Source organism: Canis lupus, chromosome 10 (assembly GCF_011100685.1).
Source record: "Canis lupus familiaris isolate Mischka breed German Shepherd chromosome 10, alternate assembly UU_Cfam_GSD_1.0, whole genome shotgun sequence".
Taxonomy (NCBI): domain Eukaryota; kingdom Metazoa; phylum Chordata; class Mammalia; order Carnivora; family Canidae; genus Canis; species Canis lupus.
The window spans coordinates 52,736,805-52,758,257 of NC_049231.1; the positions used below are offsets into that span (position 1 = coordinate 52,736,805).

Here is a 21,453-nt window from a genome sequence, read left to right on the forward strand (position 1 = left end):
TCAACAAATATAATATTAATGAACACCTGTGAGACAGCTCATTTTACTTTGTGGCCAAATGCAAATCAAAAATAAAGAGGGTGGCGGATAGAGAGAGAGGAAGGAAGGAAGGAAGGAAGGAAGGAAGGAAGGAAGGAAGGAAGGGAGGATGGATGGAAGGAAGGAAGAGGGGAAAGAAAGAAAGAGAGAAAGGAAGTAAGGAGGAAGGAAAAAAGAATAGTGCATATAGGCACATAGTATATAATACTACATTTATGAATTTATAGATCATCTCTGTAGAGTTTTCATCATCTCTCTTCTCCTAAGATATTTTTTCTCCCTTTCTATTCTGTTCTTCCCACTCCTTCATATTGAAAGTAAGAATCAGAATCTGTTTTCTTCTTTCTCTGGTAAACATATGTTAATTAGTAGACACGGTACTGATGGGAACAAATTCACCTTATTCTACTCTTTCTGAATTTGACAGTTAGGTCTGTCTCAAACACTTGAAATAAAAGAAATGTAAAAATAATTGTTGTCATTCTTGTTTCTTTAGAAGGCAGTTTTCTAGAAAAGTTAGGATCATGTATTTGGAAAAGCTTTATATAGCATCTACTAGGTACATTCATTCACTATTAAAAACAAAAGGAAACAATCAATCTAGACCAAGGAGAGCACACAATTCTGAAAGACAACACAACAGAATATATACAAAGGCTATAAATGTCTTTAGGGATCTAGTAGCATTTAACAGCATATCGGCATTTTAATAGCATTCTCTGAGGCAGAGAGGGTTTTTTCTTTCTTATTCTTTACTGATGCAATGCCAGGGCCTGATACACACCAGGCGATTACTAAGTATACCTTGACTGAATTAATATGATTCTAAGTTATAAAAGTTTGGGATTTTAAAATCATATTTTTCAAGAATTTTAGATGTAAAACATAAACCCATTGAAGTGAATTCTTGGTGAGGGCAGTTAATCACATATAATACAAAACATGTTAGCACAAGACAGTTTTTAAGTATCATATTTTAGGTCTTTATCTTCAGATAAACTAATGGTGCATTTTTCTTATAGAGCAAGGGCAGGTATAGTGATTATTTTGAATTAAGTTACCAAGGAACAGCCAGATCAAGAACACCATGATGCCCCTTTGCCTTCATAAAGCAGAAGATAAATCTCCCATATTAAAGGTGTCTTCCCTGTACCATGAGGTAAAGAGACATCCATATCACCAGACATTGGAAATGCAGAGCCAAGAAGGCTCTATAAACAAACCTGTTGCATTTACTAATTTATTACCCCAGCCCAAATCCTATTTAGAATTCCTTAGTAATTGAAGCTTCCAAACCTAAGTTTTCTTGCTCTGTAAATCTCTTACAGATATGTTTCTTTGTCTAAGAAAAAAGTATAAAAGCTCACTGTCTTGGTCATTTCTTAGAGCCTCATTTTCATGATTGAGACTGTGTACATGTAATCAAACTTTTTTTTTTCCCTCCTGTTAATCTGCCTCATATTAATTTCATTCTTAGACCAACCACAAGAAACTTGAAGTGTAGAATAAAAACTTTCCCCCTCAACAACAGTAAACAATAGCCCTATCATTCACCATGAGAACCACATACCTATCAATTCAAAATTCTGAGGGCCTTAAAGTACAGTAGAAATTTGTATGCAATTTTTCTTCAAATTCGTTTTGTCTTATTTTGATGATGTGCGGAGCCTGAACAAATAAGGCCTTCCAAATACTTCACTAAGTTATTTGTTTATTTAACTTAAAAAGTGAAAACCCTGTGTAATTAGCAGCAGTCCCCTCGGCTTGGGCTAGACTAAGGTTATTCATCAAGACTACCAGCTAGCAGCTAACACCCAATACAAAGCAGCAAATCTCAAATCAACAGTGTACACACATTTCACATTCAAACTGCTACTAAGCAAGACTCAAAGAAAGCCACAGTCCCTGAGATCAGAAACAATCCAATTTTGGAAAAGACACATATGCGGAAACGCCCATTTTCACAACCACAGTTCCAAAACAAAGGAATGAAAGCCACATACTCACCTGGCTAATGGGTTCTTTTGTAGGGGGCTTTCCTCTTCTGGCTGTGCTAGTAGCTAGGGTTGTGGTGGTCTCCATAATTGATGTGGACATCTCTGACTGCATGGCAGTGGCTGTCGACTCAGTTGTCATTGAGGAAGGCACTTCACCAACAAGTCTCACATTTCCCACTATGATGATGTTGGCATCATTTTCGGCTGCCATATTCAGAACTTTCAAGCCATTGTAGTAAAGCCCAGAGAGCTGGCCCTGGAAGGGCTGGCCCTGCTCTTTCCCGCCAATTATTATGGTTGCTTGGCTATTGAAGATTGTGAGCTGACGCCCTGTAAAAATAATATTACATACATGCAAAAATGTTGATTGTGAACTCTACATTCTACAAAGGATGATAAAACAGATCTTTCATGGGGTGGATAATGAGAGCAATAAACTATAAGAGAGGCATTTGACTCATAATTCATTGCTTATAAATGAGGTGTCCATGAAATGCATAATCATTGGCAAATACTTGTAAATTCTCAAATTATTGTAAATGTAGTGCTTTTGCTAAAAGACCAATCAAAGATACGTATTATAAATCAGTTTTTAGTGGATCCCTTTTACCTCACCATCTTATACTGTTGGTCTCCTAAATCTGAATTGTTGAATTTAAAAAATGTGAGATACTAACATTTCAAGTATTTGTCATTCTACAATTACCACTGGCAGAAACTAATCTAGAGCAGCTAAATCTAATTTTAAATTTATGATAAAAATTTCATAGTTCACGTAATGGCCACATGTATCTATATGCTATTCTTTAAAAACGTTTATTTTTTGAAGGCATAGTCCATTGTTATTTGAATTATTCTATTTTTCCGGCAATCACACTGAAAAGAAATGCATGGTTTACACTGAGCATGTCAGAGACAAAAAAAAATCCAAAAATATTTTTTCTGATTGGCTTTCAGCAAGTCTATTAAAACAAAACAAAATGAAAAAAAAATAGCTTCAGATGTAAAAAGCGGCTTCAGGAATGATACACAAACCGATGGAGAAATTATGGCACATTTCCATCAAACAGCAATCCTCAGCAACAGTACCAATATCATCAAATTGAGTATCCAGTTTTAGCAGATTGCTCTCTGCTCATAAAAAGCATGCACACAACTTTAAGTTCAGTTTTAATTAGGGCTTGTTCTCAAATGCTCTTAGAAGGTTGCAAACGTTAAAGGGACTTCATTTTGACTGGCAATCCATATTGCCCACTATTTAAGATGCCTAGAGTTTAAACCAAGAGTTTTGTTTTGTTTTGTTTTGTTTTGTTTTCAGGACCATAATAAAGATATCAGAACTACATATATTTTAGTTAATAATTTAGAGGCTGGAACATGTAATATAATCTATGAATGATTTATCATTTTGGGTTAATGCTTGCTGTGAGTACCTTCATAGATTGAGTTAGTGGATTATATTTAACAGTCCCTTTAACCTTAAGTTAACAGGGTAAGATTATTAAACAGCTGTACGTCTAAAAATGTATAGAAATTATTATACAAGGTATGCAAATATTACTATCTACATTTTACTGTTTTAAATTTGTTTTTAATTTAGTTTTACGGAAAATTTATTTTTTATGTTTATTAGTGTTACAATGAAGTACTACTTGGTTATGTTCAAATTATTTTTTTATTTGAAGTTTTAATCAATGTTTTTTACCTTTGTCGAGTAGCCATTCATCAACTACTCGACCAAGTCGATATGGAATTCGCTGTCTAGCAATCGCCAGGCGCTCGTTATCATTGTTTCCTTTAAAGTTTAAAGAGACATTTCATTGGTTAAAATCTGTAAGGTCAAAGGTTAAAAGTTAATACTTAAAGCTTGAGCTATACAGTTGCCACATGATTTTTTGAAATTTGGAATTTTAAAAAGTTCTACCTAGAACATTTCATGTTTCAGACTTGTCATTCATTCATTTATTTTATTTTAGCAAACAAAATTATTCCTATGTTAATTGAAAATTAGAAATCTGCATTTGAGCTAGGTTATTAAACTTATGTTATAGACAGACCCGAACAACCAATTTAAACAGCATATAATAGCTTTACAAAAAAATGACCATTGATCTCAGGGTTTTGTCTTTTTGATGTTTCTTATTAACTAGTTAAACATGTTCAGGTGAAACAGGTTTAAGTTTACAAAATACATTCAACCTCTTATTCCAGATTAGTAATTTATGAACACCAAACTTAATACCATCTTTGGCACACTGAAGCATCTAAAATAGGCCTAGAATACTTTATGTCCTATTCAAAAAATAGAAATTCTTATTCATCTCATTTAAGGAAACCACAAAGTCTGAATAGTTCTTGTATATTCCACACAAATTGGTTTATCAATAACTTGGACATCACAAGGGAATACATCTTGTATCATCCAAATATGTTATTACAGGAAAAGGCTTTGACAAAAGTGACTTTATTTGAGTGTCCTCCGGTTTCACTTAACGCTTAATGTATGTATGTTCTTTTATCCTCAAATATCTGCTTTTATTAAACTATTCTAAAGAAGGCATGACAGTATAAGGAACAAATAGAATCCACAAACAGTGGTTCCGTTCCTACTCAGAGATTCAAACTAAGTGGGAGCCTTGCTTCTTTGAACAAAACATTATCTGATAGAAACACAGTTTAAACTGACCTTGAATAATGCTTGCAAATAGATGAATGTACACTTGGTCTAGAAAGCACTTAGGAGGAATCTAGGCTGCCATCTCAGTGCTCAATTGTATATATTGCAAGAAATTTTTCTATTCTGTGAAAATTAACTAACATGGAATTTGAGCTAAAACATTTTGGCAAAAGCTCAGAGGAGAACTCAGAGAAGGAAATACTGGAAGGTAGTACTGCTGACGAGAAAAGACTGGAACATTTTGCTCAAAAAGATAATGGATATAAATTTTTCTCAGAATAATTTGTAAGTGCTTTCTTATACTTTTTTTTAGTATAAAAATACTAATATTTTAGTGTAAAATAAGCTTAGTATAAAAAATACTAATAGTACTACTGTAGTATTCTTATACTATTTTATTATACTTACCACAATAAAGCTACCATTATATTGGTCACACACTTTTAGAGAAGTAGACAAGAACTGTCACTTAGATCTTATCGATTTGTCCTTTGAATATCAATTTGACCAATAATATTTCATGCATTAGTACTTAATTTAAAATGTAAATATGTTGTATTCTTGAAACTAGCATAACGTTGTGTGTCAACCAGGGATAGTTTTAGTATACTGATAATCTAAAAAAAAAAACTCAAGGATACAAACAGCTTAAATTCCAAGTCTATCTTTGTTTTAAAAGAGTGCACAATTTATGTTCTCTTCTGTGTGCTTGCATACAAATTATATTTGGAAAAACACACTAAGATATGATATTGGTTATCTTAAGGCAGTGTGATGAATGATGAATATGTAGTTTTCGCTTATATTTGATTTACATGATAAACATGTTCATGTGCAGGCTTTGATAGGCAAACATGAAATGTTTTTTCAAAGACACATACCCTTTGCTCTATTAACTTCTTTTTCTACCAACACTCATATCAATTTGCACTGTTATAACTCTCCTGATGACTTTAAAATTAGGTGTTTCCTTATGCAGTTTTTCATGCTAGAGTATTCCCATCATCAGAAATGATTATTTCCTCCGACATCACCCAAATTTAGGATCCATATCACCTCTTGCACAATTACTACTACAGCATATTAACAGACTTCTGTGTCATCTCTCCAATCAATTGCATCCATTCTCCACATACCAGTCAATATCTAACTATGCCATTTGTCTATTATAACCCTTCTCATTTAGGGTTTAGCGCCGCCTGCAGCCTGGGGTGTGATCCTGGAGACCCGGGATCGAGTCCCACATCAGGCTTCCTGCATGGAGCCTGCTTCTCCCTCCGCCTTGTCTCTGCCTCTCTCCTCGCTCTCTCTGAATGAATAAATAAATCTTTAAAAAAATTAAAGAAAATAAAATCTCAAGCCCCTGATGAGATTTATGAGCACTTCCATAATCTGAGCCTTTCCTACCTCTTGTTCCTCATCTCACACCTGCCACTGCCCTGCTGTAATCTGTCCATCGTCAGGAGACTTCTTTCAACTCTTGTAAGGCTTATTTCTCTGGACTTTTGCACTTGTAGCTTCTTTTATTTGAAATACTCTTCCTCACCCTTATCCCATTTCCATTTTTCCTCAGCTAAATGTGACTCACTATTTGAGCCTTCTCGGCAGAATCATTATTTCCTCGGGGAGTGGGGGTGGGGTGAGGGGGTTCCTTCCTGCTGTCCCCAAGTTAGATTAGGACATTTGACTGCATGTTTGCCTAGCACCTGATACATGCCCTTTGGCATACGAGCCTGAGCTTGTAATTGCATATTCAATTAATGTTTTCCCCTCGGAACTCTGAAGTTCTAGAAGATGCTGTGTGTGCTGTTGACTATTGAATTCTCAATGCTGGTACAATACCTATCATATAACCTCCTATGAAATATCTGTAGATTGAGGTAGTGAAGGAAATCTTGTTTTTAATTCTGATAGCTTTCATGGGCCCATAATCTCATCCTATAGCCTAACAACATTCAGAATAAAATTACGCCCAGAGAATAGATCACAAGTAGCTGAGCTTCCCTTTGACTTTCCAAAGGAAACATTTATCCCTTTAGTGATTGTCACTGACTTGAACATCCATCAAGTCAGCTCATTACTTGTTTCACAATAACTGCCTCATGTCACAAAATAAGTAATCATAGTTACTATTAGTAGGGGACATAGAAAGTCTTAAAGAAGACTGGTAGAGAGAATTGACAGTTTTGTATATTCTTTTTGAATAGCTTAGAAAAAGAGCACATAAAAACATGTACAAATATATACACAGAGACATATAATTTGCTCTCATATCTTTGGCACATAGAGCAACTAACATAATTGATATAACATGATTTAAGTCAACAATAGCTTTTAAAGATCCTTGATGAGACTCAGCTAAAACAACATAAACACCACATTTCCAATGAATAACAAAGAGGTCCTAACAACAACAACAAAGAAAAAATGGAGTAGGCAGCTGAGACAGGTATAAGAAGATATGATAATTTTAAAAAACATAGCCACAAGGATGATACCATATAATCCCATCACCCATGAATATCAGATGCCTTCTAGTTCAGAGATTTTTTTTTTTTAACAGAGAGATTTGATTTTGAAATCAAAGGACAGACTTTAGTCTTTGTTGAAGTAATGGATGGGAAATCAGATGGCACTCACTTCAGTTCAATGTATGTTTAGTTTCCAAATTCTTTGTTCTTCTACTAGAATAAAAAAAAATTATGGCTTCTCTTGTGATGAAATTATGTATAAATATACTATCAACCAAAGATACATCCAAATAGAGTACTATGATGATGATGTCTTTTAACAGATGAGTCCCAAACCTCTTTTACTACTCAGTATAAAATAGTTCAGATTGTTTAGGTTCACCAGGAATAAGACTACATTTTGCCCCCACCTCATGATTTTCATTAACTAGTTTCGTAGGAAATGCATTATTGAGGTATATTATTTTAAGAAATTGCTCAAAATGCATTTTATGTCTTTATAAATTCATAATGATATGTTATTTACAAAACAACCAGTAATTTGGTATGATTATGTTCATTTTTAATTCTGGCCATAGTTTGATGTATATCTAAACTTAGTGTGTAACATAAAGGACATAAAACAACAAATTTGATTGAGAAAGGTCAAAGATAAATATAATTTCCAATGACCTTTTCTTTCCTTTGGAAAGGGTTGGGATCTAATACCAAATATACTGAGATGTAGAAACATTATATAGTGCTTCTGAGCATGGTCAAAGGAAGCAGGTTTACATGGACAAGATTAAAAGCAAGTGGAATGTCAGGCCCCTGGGTGGCACAGTTGGTTAAGTAACTGACTCTTGGTTTTTGGCTCAAGTATCATGGCATGGAGTCCCACCTTGGGTTCCGACCTCAGCAAGGAGTTGGCTAGGGTTTCTCTATCATTCTCTGCTCCTCCCCACACATGTGATCTTTCTAAAAATAAATTAATAAATCTTAAAAACAAACAAACAAACAAACAAACAAAAACAAGTGGAGTGTACCCGAATTTTCAAAGCAAGCCAAAGGTGAATATTTGGGAGAAGCTATTTTCATTTTCAAGTTCCCTAAATCGGAGATAAAGTAATAATGATCCACTTAAAAAAGATCAATTTGTTTTGGAATTATTGAAAGGGTCCAAGAAGAATTTCAGCTTTTTAAACAAAAATTAACTATAGTAATCTACTGAGCACATAAACTAGGTTTATGATAATAGAACTTCTGATCGAATAGGTAAAACAAAATTTAGCCTCATATTTCCTTCACCCTAATAAATCTAGAAGGTTTTCCTTTTATTTTCTTTTTCCTCTAGTTGATTTTATGTGGGTTAAGTATGTTATGCCTCCACTGAAAATGTCACCAGCGACAAACACACTCATCTCTGTTGAAGTAATTTCCAACTAGCGAAACAGTATATAAAAGTTGGGTTTATTTTTCTTTGAATTGTGAAAGGATTCACTATTTTTAATTAATTATTAATTGGGCTGTAATTTTTTTAAATTGGGCTGTAATTAATACATAACACTAGATTAGTTTCAGGATTCAGTATTTTTGACAAGAGGTAGGCTTCCTATAGCCAGAATCAATTTCTAGGTGCAGGCTCTAACTGGAATGACAATTTAGGTATAAAGTGCTAAATGTAATGGATATTTCAAACAAGATTCCAGGGCTGAAGCATAAAAAGGAAAATCTGGTCATTCAGACTTAGACTGCGACTTCATTTTGATTGAATCCTAGATAGTTTCATTTTCTTACCTAACCAATAATGTTTGGTCACCCTATAGAATATTAATTTTATATGAACCAGTAGATTTCAAGGAAACAAGAGTAATTTCAAAATATCAAGGTAAGCAGCAAGCAGTAATAAAACTCAAATCCTTGACTTGTAGTTAAATTTCATGGTGGGACTCAGAGAACTAAGAGAAATAAAATTGTAATCATATTTTTATGACTATTGGTCAGTAGAGAAAAGCTATATGAACTTTGCTCATACATAGTTTTTCTCCTCTCATTTTCATAAATCTTCACCCTTGATGTGTAATTTCTCTTCAGAAATAAAAGTGTCAGTTTTCAATATGAGAAAGTAATATAGTTGGAAGAAAATTAAGAAAAAGCAGGGCTATGAACCCAACATTTGTCCAAAATAATATGAAAGTAAAAGCAAAGATAGTTGCTTCTTCTGAAGCCTTCTTATTTACCTGAGTTTTGAGTTTTGGGAGAAGAAACACAAAAGGGTTCTGAAAAGCTATACATATTTCCAGAAAAGATTAGGAGTCTGTTTTTAGATGTTTTGCTTTTATTTTATTTTATTTTTTTAAAGATTATTTATGAGAGAGAGAGAGAGAGAGAGAGAGAGAGATTGAGGCAGAGACACGGGCAGAGAGAGAAACAGGCTCGACACTGGTAGCCCAACATGGGACTCGATCCCAGGACTCCAGGATTGTGCCCTGGGCCAAAGGCAGGTGCCAAACCTCTGAGCCACCCAGGGATCCCCTAGATGTTTTGCTTTTAAATGAGAACATGTCATGTAGATATGCCTCCACTCACAAAGCAAAGTAAAAGTTTAACATAGTTCTGTAAAATTAGTGTAGTTTTAAAAGCAGCAATATCATAATTTCCAACTAAATGCCTTATGTGTCATTGTTGTGGAAACCATACTAAATAGCAATACCTAACTTAGCTGATAATGTTTCAAATGAGTGGATTTTGAACATCACTGACACTTGGAGTAACAAATTTGTGAAAGAAACTTAAAAAGAATGAAGCTTTTTAATGAAAATATTTGTCCTATATATTACATTATTTGCTATGTCATTAAGATATACACGTAACAATATATGCATCTATTTGTCTCCTGACCCCTTCTCCAACTTCATCATGAACCACCTTTTTCTGACTTTTTAAACTCTAGAAACTCTGTACTTTTTGATTCTTTTTATGGAGCTAATTCTTTTTGAAGATGTCATTTTATTTGCTTTGCAAATTTCCTGCATCTCTGGGTACTCCTTAACACTCTGGACATAAATGCACACACACGTCCCTTAAATATGTGTTTCTCAACGAAGCATTCCCTATGGACCCTTCCCCCAATTAGTCTAGAGCTTTCCATTTTGCACTGTTATAACACTTAGTAGCAGTATCGATAATCGTGACAAAACTGATTCTAAATTTTAGATTTCTTGCAAACAAGGGTCATGTCCAGTCCATCTGTTCACTGTTATACACCTTGTACATAGTACAATGCTGAGCACAAGGTAAACACTTGATAAGTAGTTCCTCATTGGAAAATGAACTCACTAGAGGTTATTTGTTGTTCAAAAGTCAAAATCAGTAAGTCTCTCTCTCTCTCTCTCTCTCTATATATATATATATAGAGAGAGAGAGAGAGAGAAACTCCTTAAGAGCATATATACAGAGCATATATACAGATATATAACTCCTTAAGAGTTTCTCTATACAGGCTCCCTGCATGGAGCCTGCTTTTCTCTCTGTCTGTGTCTCTGCCCCTCTCTGTCTCTCATGAATAAATAAAATAAAATAAAATAAAAGAGTTTCTCTATGTCATTATATATATATATATAGGCTCCTTAATCTTTTTTTTTTTAATTTTTATTTATTTATGATAGTCACACAGAGAAAGAGAGAGAGGCAGAGACATAGGCAGAGGGAGAAGCAGGCTCCATGCACCGGGAGCCCGACATGGGATTCGATTCCGGGTCTCCAGGATCGCGCCCTGGGCCAAAGGCAGGCGCTAAACCGCTGCGCCACCCAGGGATCCCCAGGCAAGATTAAGGAATCTTGCTCCTCTTTCATCAATCATGATTTTGCCATTGGAGTAAATACAGGTCAAGGTAATATCTTAAGTAAAATGTTTGCTGCTTAACTGTAAGCCAATGATGTGTAGCTTGAAGTTGAAGTTGGGATCACTATGGTGCATATACATTGACAGAGACATTAATCCCAACTTGGGATCCTTTTTTTTTTTTTTTTTTTTAATTGCAGAGAGAACTGATGGTTGATTTAATCAGGGAAAAATTACTGTAAGTGCCTAAATTCTCTAATGAACCATATATGAGAGATATAGTCTTAGACTCAATGAATCTTCAGAAATGCAAACTCCCAAGAATATCTTTTTACAGAATGATTTTAGTGGTGATTTCTTGAAAATGAATTGGATTATAAACTCCCCCACTAGCATTTTCTGAAGTCCATCAATGAATATAACAGTTGCTCGTAAGCAAAACGTCTGCCCTTTAAGGCAAAAATGACACAGAATTGGATCTTTACAAAATCAAGTGGTAGAGGTTATAGATCTGTTAGTCATGAGAGGGCATAGGCCTTCCAGAGTTTGCCTCATTCATGGTTATTATATAAAGTAGCAATGGATTTGGATTGTCATCTGGATTATTAAAACCTTATAGAATTACAAACATGTACCACCAGCATCTAAAAGTGCTTCCTGCCTCTCTCTCTCTATGTCTTTCATGAACAAATAAATAAAATCTTAAAAAAATAAAAGTGCTTCCTTTCTGACAATAGAACTAAACAAACTAGTAAGCCTACAATTCAGTTTCAAGCACTTTGGAAAAGACACTTTTTTTTTTTTTTTTTTTTTTTTTTTTTTTTTGAAAAGACACTTTTTAATTATGAAAGTGGTCTGTAGGCAAAGGAGTTACAGAAAATACAAGACTACCAGAAAACAGGGTAATAATGTATTGAGTGGCTTTTATACTTTATGTATTATGCTACCGACTTATCATATGAGCTATCTTATTTAGGCCTCATATCAATCTCAGAACACAAGTATATTTTATTTTATAGATAAAAAAATGAGGCTCAGATAGATGATATAACCAATGCTACACCATGCAAAATAGATGGAGGAAACATCTGAACCCAAGTATATTTGACTCCTAAGCTATTCCCTGCAATAGTTGTTTTTTTTTGTTTTTTTTTTGTTTTTTTTTTGTTTTTTTTTAAAGAAAATGTCTCAAACAGCCTGAGTCGTAGAGTCCGCACATCTTCCTTTTAAGCCTTATGGCACTCTCTTGTATAATGGAAAATATCCTGGTCTTGTTTTTAAAGGTTCTGCTTTGTGAAGTTTGAAATGAGATTCTCCTCTTGGGCATACAAAGTCAGTAAACTTCCCAAATCCTTGAGAATTTATCAGGAGAATATTTTGATCACCTCTATGTTAAACACTAATGTAGAGAAGATCCACTACAGTTGAGATCCCAATGAGGACCAGGATTCATTTTCTTCCTTTTATGATGATGCCCTGCCATGCAAGCCACTTGAGACAAAACACTCCAAGTATCCTTTATCTTAACCTTTTACCTATCAGACAAGCCCCAAGCATAATAATCAACCAAGTTCACAGCTTTCTTTGATGCTGACTCTCTCCAGAGACAAATTGCTAAAGGAGAGAGGGTCCTAGCATGTGTAAGAAGACCTCTCCCTTTTGTTGGCTTGTGGGAAAAGGGATGGGACTCCGCAACATATTAAAGTGAATTCTGCTTAGACTTCACATTTCCTCCTTTTTCCTGCCCTGCTCATCTCTCATCTCTGCTTCTCCTTTTACACATCTCCGGGGGCCCAATGCTTAAATGCCAATCATCAATAACCCAATGTGTGCACCCATTCCTAGACATACCTCATGTACCCAAAGGACTTCACCTTCCTTTTCTAGTTCCAATAGTTAAATCCCTTGTTTCTTTAGTATAGCTTAGGTGGACATTAGGAAAGCAATCTGATTCAACGAAGTCAATACATAAGCACCAACAGTGTACTCTGAAACTGCTGCATCACGCATACATCAATATAACACATAGATCCTTTGTTAAAGAGCTTACACTTTGGGGAGTCAAGGAGCAAAATGAAGGAAGTTAAATGGAAGTTCAGGATAATAGACAACTTGGCATGAGTATATAATTTAATCACTATATGAAGTGACCTTGCCGCAGAACTTCAGAGAGGACAATGCATTACACTTCACAGAAGGTGTGACAAAACACAAAGGATTTTACCTAGATCACAAACAACCTATATTTTATTGAAATAATAACCAGGGAAAAATATGTTCTAGCATGGACATTAATCCCCTAAAGGTTGATTATCAATTATTCTTTTCACTTTCATAAAACTATATACCTTTACAACTATTTTTTAAGTAAATACATTCTCTAGTATAGTCTCAAGCCAATTGTAAATATAAATAAAAATAGTTTGGGACACCTGGGTGGCTCAACAGTTTAGCACCTGCCTTCAGCCCAGGGCATGATCCTGGAGTTCTGGGATCGAGTCCCGCATCGGGTTCCCTGCGTGGAGCCTGCTTCTCCCTCTGCCTGTGTCTCTGCCTCTCTCTCTCTGTGTCTTTCATGAATAAATAAATAAAATCTTAAAAAAAAATAGTTACAATATTTATGCTATGTGAAATGAAGCATGTAATACACACCATATTAAAACTACTAAAAATATGATGAAAGTTGACAAGAATTTGAGGGCAATATGCAAAAATGAAAATATCTGAGTTAGGATGGAGAGATTATGGGTGATCTTTTTTAAATTTTAATTTCATATTGATACCATGTTTACAGATACTTCAGTTTTGCTCCCATCTTTGTTTTTAAAGCAGTATTTTCTATAAATTAAATGTCATATCTTAATGCAATGCCATACAAAGAGAAGGTGCCACAACCCAAGCACCCTGTCAGTCATCCCATATAACTTAAACATCTGGAGAAAGTGCAGACTGCTTTGGTAGGGCAATGTCCGTTTGTGATTAATGGTTTAGACAATGCCCAGCTCCCTGAATGAAACAATAGGCCATTACATCCAGTTAAACAATATCTTCCTGTGAGATTGCTAAGATGCTGGGCATGAAAGCCACAGGCTGTCTACCGCAGAGTTCAACAGTACTTTGGGGAAGAAATTAAAAGCTTAGTGCACATCTAATTGGGTTAAGAAATTTCTCCTTTCATGCCTCCCTGTTATGTGAAATTATGCTAAGATATCTAATATGTCTTTATAGAAAGATTTGTTAGAAGCACCTGTTCCTCTATGCTGCTTACCTTCAAAAATTTTATTTTGGATACTGTTCCATCAGAAGTAAAGGTAACCTTGTGATCTTTGGATCTCACTATGTACAATGAATAGAGATTTACATGTTCTTCCCTAAGCCTTTCCATGTTGTTGAGTTCCTAATGCAAAGAGACTAGAGAATCATATCAAAAACTAGTGGCAAGAAATAAAAAGCAACAAGGACAAGCAGATAACAGAATACAGAATGCACTCTGATAAATTAAAGGTCATACTCTGTTATCACGCATACTAAAGAGTTCTTTTGTGCTAGCTGTGTAGCACTTAAGCCAGAAGAATGGTTTAACAGCTACAAAAAATAGACAGGGCCACTGATAGGTATCACTCAATGGTGAGAAAAAGAAAAAATGAAATGCAAGAACAGCTCCACATTACCTTAAAAATGGCATTTTGCCATTTTCTCAGATATGAGATCTTAAGCACCTTCTAAATCATGTCAAAACATTTAAGCTTATCCACCCTAATAAGAACTTACATGTATAGTTAAGCCTCCTTTCCTTAATTCTTGATTTCTGAGAATCAGAGTATTATGTCGTATAGTTCAATTTTCTATTTCTCACACCTACCCTGACTTTTAATCTGTTCTTCTTAATATTTAGACTGGTCTAAGGAAGAGGAAATAAGAAAATGTCTCATCTGTGGTCTGATAGGGACTGTAAAGTACACTGAGAGAGTTCCTTACTCTCCAGTAAAGAAAAGTCTGATTACTATTGCATTTTAATCTCACTTTAATGGACCAATCTCTCTCCTTCACTTATAATCAGAATGCAGGAAGCTTTTGTTTTTTTTGTTTTTTTTTTTTTTTTTTCCAGTTAGAAAGATGGGCTTTGTTAACTGCACACAAATCATTTAAGATTACATGCTCTGGAAGTACCAAGGGCAGGCTGGGATTTAGCTGGATGATGGCTAGTCCTCCTCAATCTTACAAAATGTACAAACTCTTAAATAAAATAACCAATATTTTTGTAGACAGATCAAATAAAATAGATTTGTATCTTAAACTTAAAACCCTAGAATGACTTATTCTTTTTAAAAATGTACTTTGTATATCAGCAATGATTTCATTTTTTCTTTTTTTAAAAAGATTTATTTATTTATTTATTTATTTATTTATTTATTTATTTATTTGAGGGTGGGGAGGACAGAGGGAGAGACAGTCTTTTTTTTTTTAAGATTTTATTTATTTATCAATGAGAGACACAGAGAGACAGAGAGAGAGAGAGAGAGAGAGAGAGAGAGGCAGAGGAAGAAGCAGGCTCCATGCAGGGATCCCAATGCAGGACTCGATCCTGGGACTCCAGGATCACACCCTGGGCCAAAGGCAGGCACCTAACTGCAGAGCCACCCAGGGTTCCCCAGGGAGAGACAGTCTTAGGCAGACTGTGCTGAGAGTAGAATCCGATGTGGGGCTCAATCTCATGATCTTGAGATCACAGTCTTATCTAAACCAAGAGTCGGATGTTGATTTCACCACCTAGGCACCCCCTCAGCAATGATTTCTTTCAAGTAAGCCCATGTGGTTAGACTCAATGTGGAAAGAGGACTCTTGATGGTTAAGGATACTGGGCTTTACATCCTGGGTTTCCTAGTGATTAGCTTTGTAATAGGGGACCAGGAAGACAACATTTGAACTTCAGTTTTCTCATCTGTAAAATAGGTATTTGTAAGAATGACTGATACAACACAATATACTTAAGTATCTTAGCATAGTGCATGGCACAGGGTGGCCTCTCAGTATATACTAGCAATATATTGTGCTTGTGTCATTATTTGTTGTCTGGTCTAATTTGCCTAATAGGACATGCATATCTACAAATATCTAGATTGCAGAAATTGTTTCTCACCCATCTGAACATAAGAAAGGTGGTAAGAAAAATAAATCAATTTTTCTTTCCTAAGACAAATAAAGGAATTAAACTTATTATATGTGTGTCCTCCACTCCATAGATGCTTTGCCAAAATCACTGCGTTTTCTTTCAAGCAACTTTCTCCCAAGTTATACATGGCTACCTGTAAGCCAATGGGAACAACTGAAGTGAGGCCACTGACTTAAGGAGGACACACAAAAAGAAAAAGCCAAAGGCACTTGCCCTAATAGAAAATGAAATTCAGGAGACCACTACCTGTTCTCTGCAGTAGCACAGTGACAAAGCTGTTCCTGGAAGAGGAAAACTTTAGATACACTGAGGTCTCAAAATGACATTTCAATGTATAATATTAATGCTTCAAAGAGATACATTTCAAAAAGAATGTCTCAAATTCTTCATTTTCCCCGATAAGGCTTATGGTAAAAAAGAGCTACAGAAACTATAAAGAGAAGTGGATACTGAGTGGCCTAAAGCAGGGCAATCTCATTATCTGTAAAATATGGTTAGTGGACTGTATGGTCTCTAAAGTAGCCACCATTGCTAATGACTTATGATCCCCAGTTGAGTGTAGGGTTGTCAAGAAGACATGCGTTAGGCCATCTTGTTAATATATGCTGCTTATGGGTTTTTATGGGGGGATTAATTTTAGATCCACTGAAAAACGAGATATGATCAATGTTTCTAATTCTGCAAATGTCTTTAAGAGAGTGAAATTTTTGATTTGGCATGTTCTTTTTCATATCCTTTTTGTTAACTATCAAATAGTTTTGACAAATTTATGAAGATTTTGAGTTGTCATCCATGGAGGTCTTTATAACTGAGCCATTACATTTTTCTGATATATTTAATATTGCAAACTTGTCTTCCTTCTTCTTTCAGCTATACATACAGACACACACATCTCTCACCAGGTAGCCATTCCTCTGGCTTCTCTTTCTACCAAACCACTGAAGCATGCCACTACTCTGACAGCCATTTCAAGAGGATAAAGGCAGGCACAGGTTAGATTTTAGTAGATTTTGATTTTATAAAAAGTAGTTAAGAGGATGGGAAAGTGCATTATGATGCTTGGAAAGACGTTTGTTCTTCATTTTCAATTCTTAGTACCAAAGCGATGAGAGGACACTTTCAAGAGGGAATATGGATTTATTCTGCCTTTGCAAACCCCTTTTGTTCAAAATTTATCTAAGTAAAATCTTTTCTTGGGTTTCTCAAACACCTATGATTTGAGGTACTGTACTTTGGGCAATACTTCTGGTTCAGGAGACATCCTCATGAGAGTTCTCATCCAATCAAGTCTGATAAGAGCAGACTTGAAAACCTGCAGGTGGCCTAAGTGTAACTCCCAGCCTGAGTGGAGATCACCAATTAAGATCCTGAAATCTGAAAGAATATAGTAGATACAGAGGAGAAATAGTATACTGCCTCTCTCAGAATGAGACTAGTTATGAATTTCTTACTGCCTTCAGTATTTCCCCATAAACTTACATCATCTATGATTTTTTGTAGATCCCTAAATGTAGAACAGAATCAAGAGAAGGATAAAACTACAAAATGCCTTATCAGGTTTAAGCTGATACTCCACTAGTAAGGACAATTGGAATTTGTTTACTCATCTGTTCTTTTTTTTTTTTTTTAATAATCTAGCACATCTCTGGCTAGGTGGTGTCATTTTCAAGAATAGGGCTAAATTATTTGGGTCATACAATTGTAGCCTAACTAATATTTCATTTAAATTTTTTCCTAATGTCTTTAAAATCTAACTGGCCTTGTGCTAACGTCATTAGAAATAGTTTGTTGACATCCTCCGTGAGGACCTTTCAAATGCTTCAAGATTGTTATGGGATGAATTGTGCCTTCCACTCCCTGAAATTCATATGGTGAAGCCTTCAAAATGCAGCTGTACTTGGAGATAGGGCCTCTGAAGAAGTGATTCTGTTAAACTGACACCCTTAGCATAGGCCCTAATCCAATCTAACTAGTGTCCTTACAGGAAGAGGTAATTTGGACACACACACAAAAAGACTACAGAAGCATGTGCCCAGAGAAAAAAGACCACGTGAAAACACAGAGATATGGTGGCCATCTACAAGCCAAGGAGCTAGGCTTCAAAAGAAATCAACCCTGACTTTGGACTTCTAGCCTACAGAACAATAACAAAATATATTTCTGTTTAAGTCATCTAGTCTATGGTATTTTGTTATGGAGACCCTAGCATACTAACATAGAGATAATTTAAAACTATTTAAAATTATATATTGTTGGCCTAATCACAGACTTTGGATACCAAGCTGGTGTGGTAACAATTTGCTACAATTGCTAAAAAATCTGGAAGTGAATACTCCTAGGTTTGCATTTTAATAAAGTACTAAGTTGATGTCAAAATCATACCCACTTTAATTATAAATTTTGGTTGAAGAAAGCACTTTATCCTTTTCTAGATTAGTTTTAAATCATAATATTCTGCACCACAATTGTGGTATCACAGTTATAGAATGAATTCTACCAATTTACAGTTTGCTTTACTTAAGCTATAATATAATGATGAAAATGATTTCAGCACAAAATATATAAATATCAGCATGATATATACATACACATATGTCTATATTTATAAATAGATCTAGGTATACACATAGTTCCATTATGTCCATAGGAAAACTTTTGCAAAAGGAGCTATTTCACATTTTCATATCATTAAGTGAAATTTCTTAAACAAACAAAAGCAACCCTATCTTTCACTTTACTTTGTGGCCCTCTGTAACTTCATTAACGCAGATGACTACAATACTATTTAAAATCTAGTGTTAGTGTTAAGTTGCTAATTTATTTCAAAAGTTTCCATAGGGAAAAAAATCCACAAAACACTGCATAAAAAACTTCCTACTTATGGTAATGATTACATAAGGTGAGATTCTTTAATTTAGTGACTACTGTGAGATCACACTAAGTTTCTCATGCCCACTTCCAAAGCTCTGAAAACAAATCCTAAATCCCAATAGATAATCCTGTATTATTTACTTACATTTTTAGTTTTAAGATTGCCTGAGAAATATTTTTCAACAAACACAAAAAAATGATTTTGTGAGGCCATAGTTGGTTTTGGGGGGCTTGCTAAATGATCATGCCAATAAACAGTATCTACAAAAATATCAACTTCCATTGTTAACTTGAAGTATTTATCATCTACTCAAAACTAGTCTTAATCTGTTCTCTTTCTCTTTTGGGGCTTATTATTGAAGGATGCCAATTCCAAGCCCAACATGAATAAGATATATCTACTTCCCTGAAGCCATCAAGCAATGGGGGTTAGAGACTCCACTGAAAACACCCAGGGACAGTAGAAGGTCTAGCAAATGGATTACTGCATCAGTTTAGTGCTTAAACAAAGAGACTTAAGCTTTATATAAATATAATAAACTCAAGGTCCTTTACATTTCCTGATTAACTGAATATAGTTTCACCACTTCCACCCATACTACCAGACTTCAATATATGCTTTGGTCTGAACTTATTTGGGGGAATTGTTTGGTAGAAATGGATGGAAAAGCTTTGTCTTTGCCCTTGGCTCGTCTCTTCTGATGTTTCCAGGGTCTGCACCTTGAGGGAGAAGCTGATCTTCACTCAACACCAGTGTCTCCACCTCCACTTCTCATACTATAGTCCAAGCAACACCTGGTATGCTCTGTCACCCCCTACCTTAGCTCCAGGTATTCATTCTGGTCCTCTCTAGTATAGATTCCACACTTTAGTCAAGGAGTTATTTGAAATGTGTTTTCACCAATAAACTGTAAGTTCCAGGAGAGCAGGGGTTGTATCTGTTTTTGATCAGCACTGTATTCTCAGCAGAGAGCCAGGCATACTGGAGTTCTTAAATAGATATTTTTAAAAGAATTACTAGAGGCACCTGGGTGGCTTAGTGGTTGAGCATCTGCCTTTGGCTTGGGTCATGATCCTGGGGTCCTACGATCGAGTCCCTCATCAGGCTCCTTGCAGGGAGCCTACTTCTCCCTCTGCCTATGTTTCTGCCTCTCTTGTGTCTCTCATGAAAAAAATAAAATTAAAAAATAAATAAAATAAAATAAAATAATTACTAAACAAATTAATGAACTGCACCGTCGTATGCACTTGCCTTTTCCACTATCCTTTGTCCTTTGCCTTGCTATACTGAATCTCTTTACTCTGGAATATTTATTGGGTTTATCTCACATTCCTAGCTTCTTCTCCATGATCCTGACTTAAAGATTATATCTTCCATTCCCTTCCAATACTGATTTTTGCAGGTAGTCACAGTGGTGACTGGATTCTCAAAAGTATATGAGGAGGGCATCCCGGGTGGCTCAGCGGGTTAGCTCTGCCTTCAGTCCAGGGCATGATCCTGGAGAACCAGGATCGAGTCCCACATCGGGCTCTCTGCATGGAGCCTGCTTCTCCCTCTGCCTGTGTCTCTGCCTCTTTCTCTGTCTCTCATGAATAAATAAATAAAATCTTTAAAAAATCTTTAAAAGTCTATGAGGAAAATAAGCAATTCTACAGTGAGACTTACATATGGAGTCAATTTCCTTCACAAAATTTGATACAATGATTTTGCTATTTGTGGGGATATACAACAGTTCTAGTGGATAGGAAACCTGGGTATCAAAAGAGGCCAGAGGGCCACTAAACTGTTTTTTGGGGGAAGTCCTTGGCCATTCTGATTAAAAATCCCATTTACAGGGGGCTTAGACATAAGTGAGTGTACTATTATATTAAGATTTCAATAAAGAAACAGACAAGCATGACAAAATGAAGCTATATGCTATAATCCCTTGGTATTAATAGAGTTTATGCCAAAAAAGTTCTATGCGATACATGTTTTTTCTTTAGCTGTCATGGAAAAGCATGGATAGAGTCTGAGACCTGCCTTTAATAACATGTATAACCACAGGTACTTTATTTGACTTAGACTAGTCAAACAAATAAATAAAAAAATAAATTAAAATTTTAAAAAATCATAAATGATTCTAGGTTGCCAGGTTATTTCATGACTAAGAAATTTCACCTCATGACTAAGCTAAGGGATTACAACATAGCATACTATCAAGAATAGACAGATTTTTAAACATTTTACATTGTCACAATAATTTAGGTGAAAGTTGTAGTACATGTAGATCACATATTTCTCACACACACACAAAATAAAGTCATCTTTTAATACTCCAAGAGAAAAAGCTTCGTTTGAAATTGTGAAATCTTGGTTTTCTAGATACTTAAAACTGTAAGACTACTAAGATTTATGGAAA

At 35.2% G+C, this 21,453-nt stretch overlaps 1 protein-coding gene across 1 annotated transcript in view; it reads right to left on the minus strand.

Annotated features, from left to right (window-relative positions):
• The window catches only part of NRXN1 (neurexin 1), a 1,110,090-nt gene that overhangs the window by 126,909 nt on the left and 961,728 nt on the right, over positions 1-21,453 (minus strand). Inside the window, 2 exon segments of the mRNA XM_038551252.1 lie at positions 2,047-2,366; positions 3,742-3,831. Coding sequence (XP_038407180.1) covers positions 2,047-2,366; positions 3,742-3,831 — 410 coding nt within the window.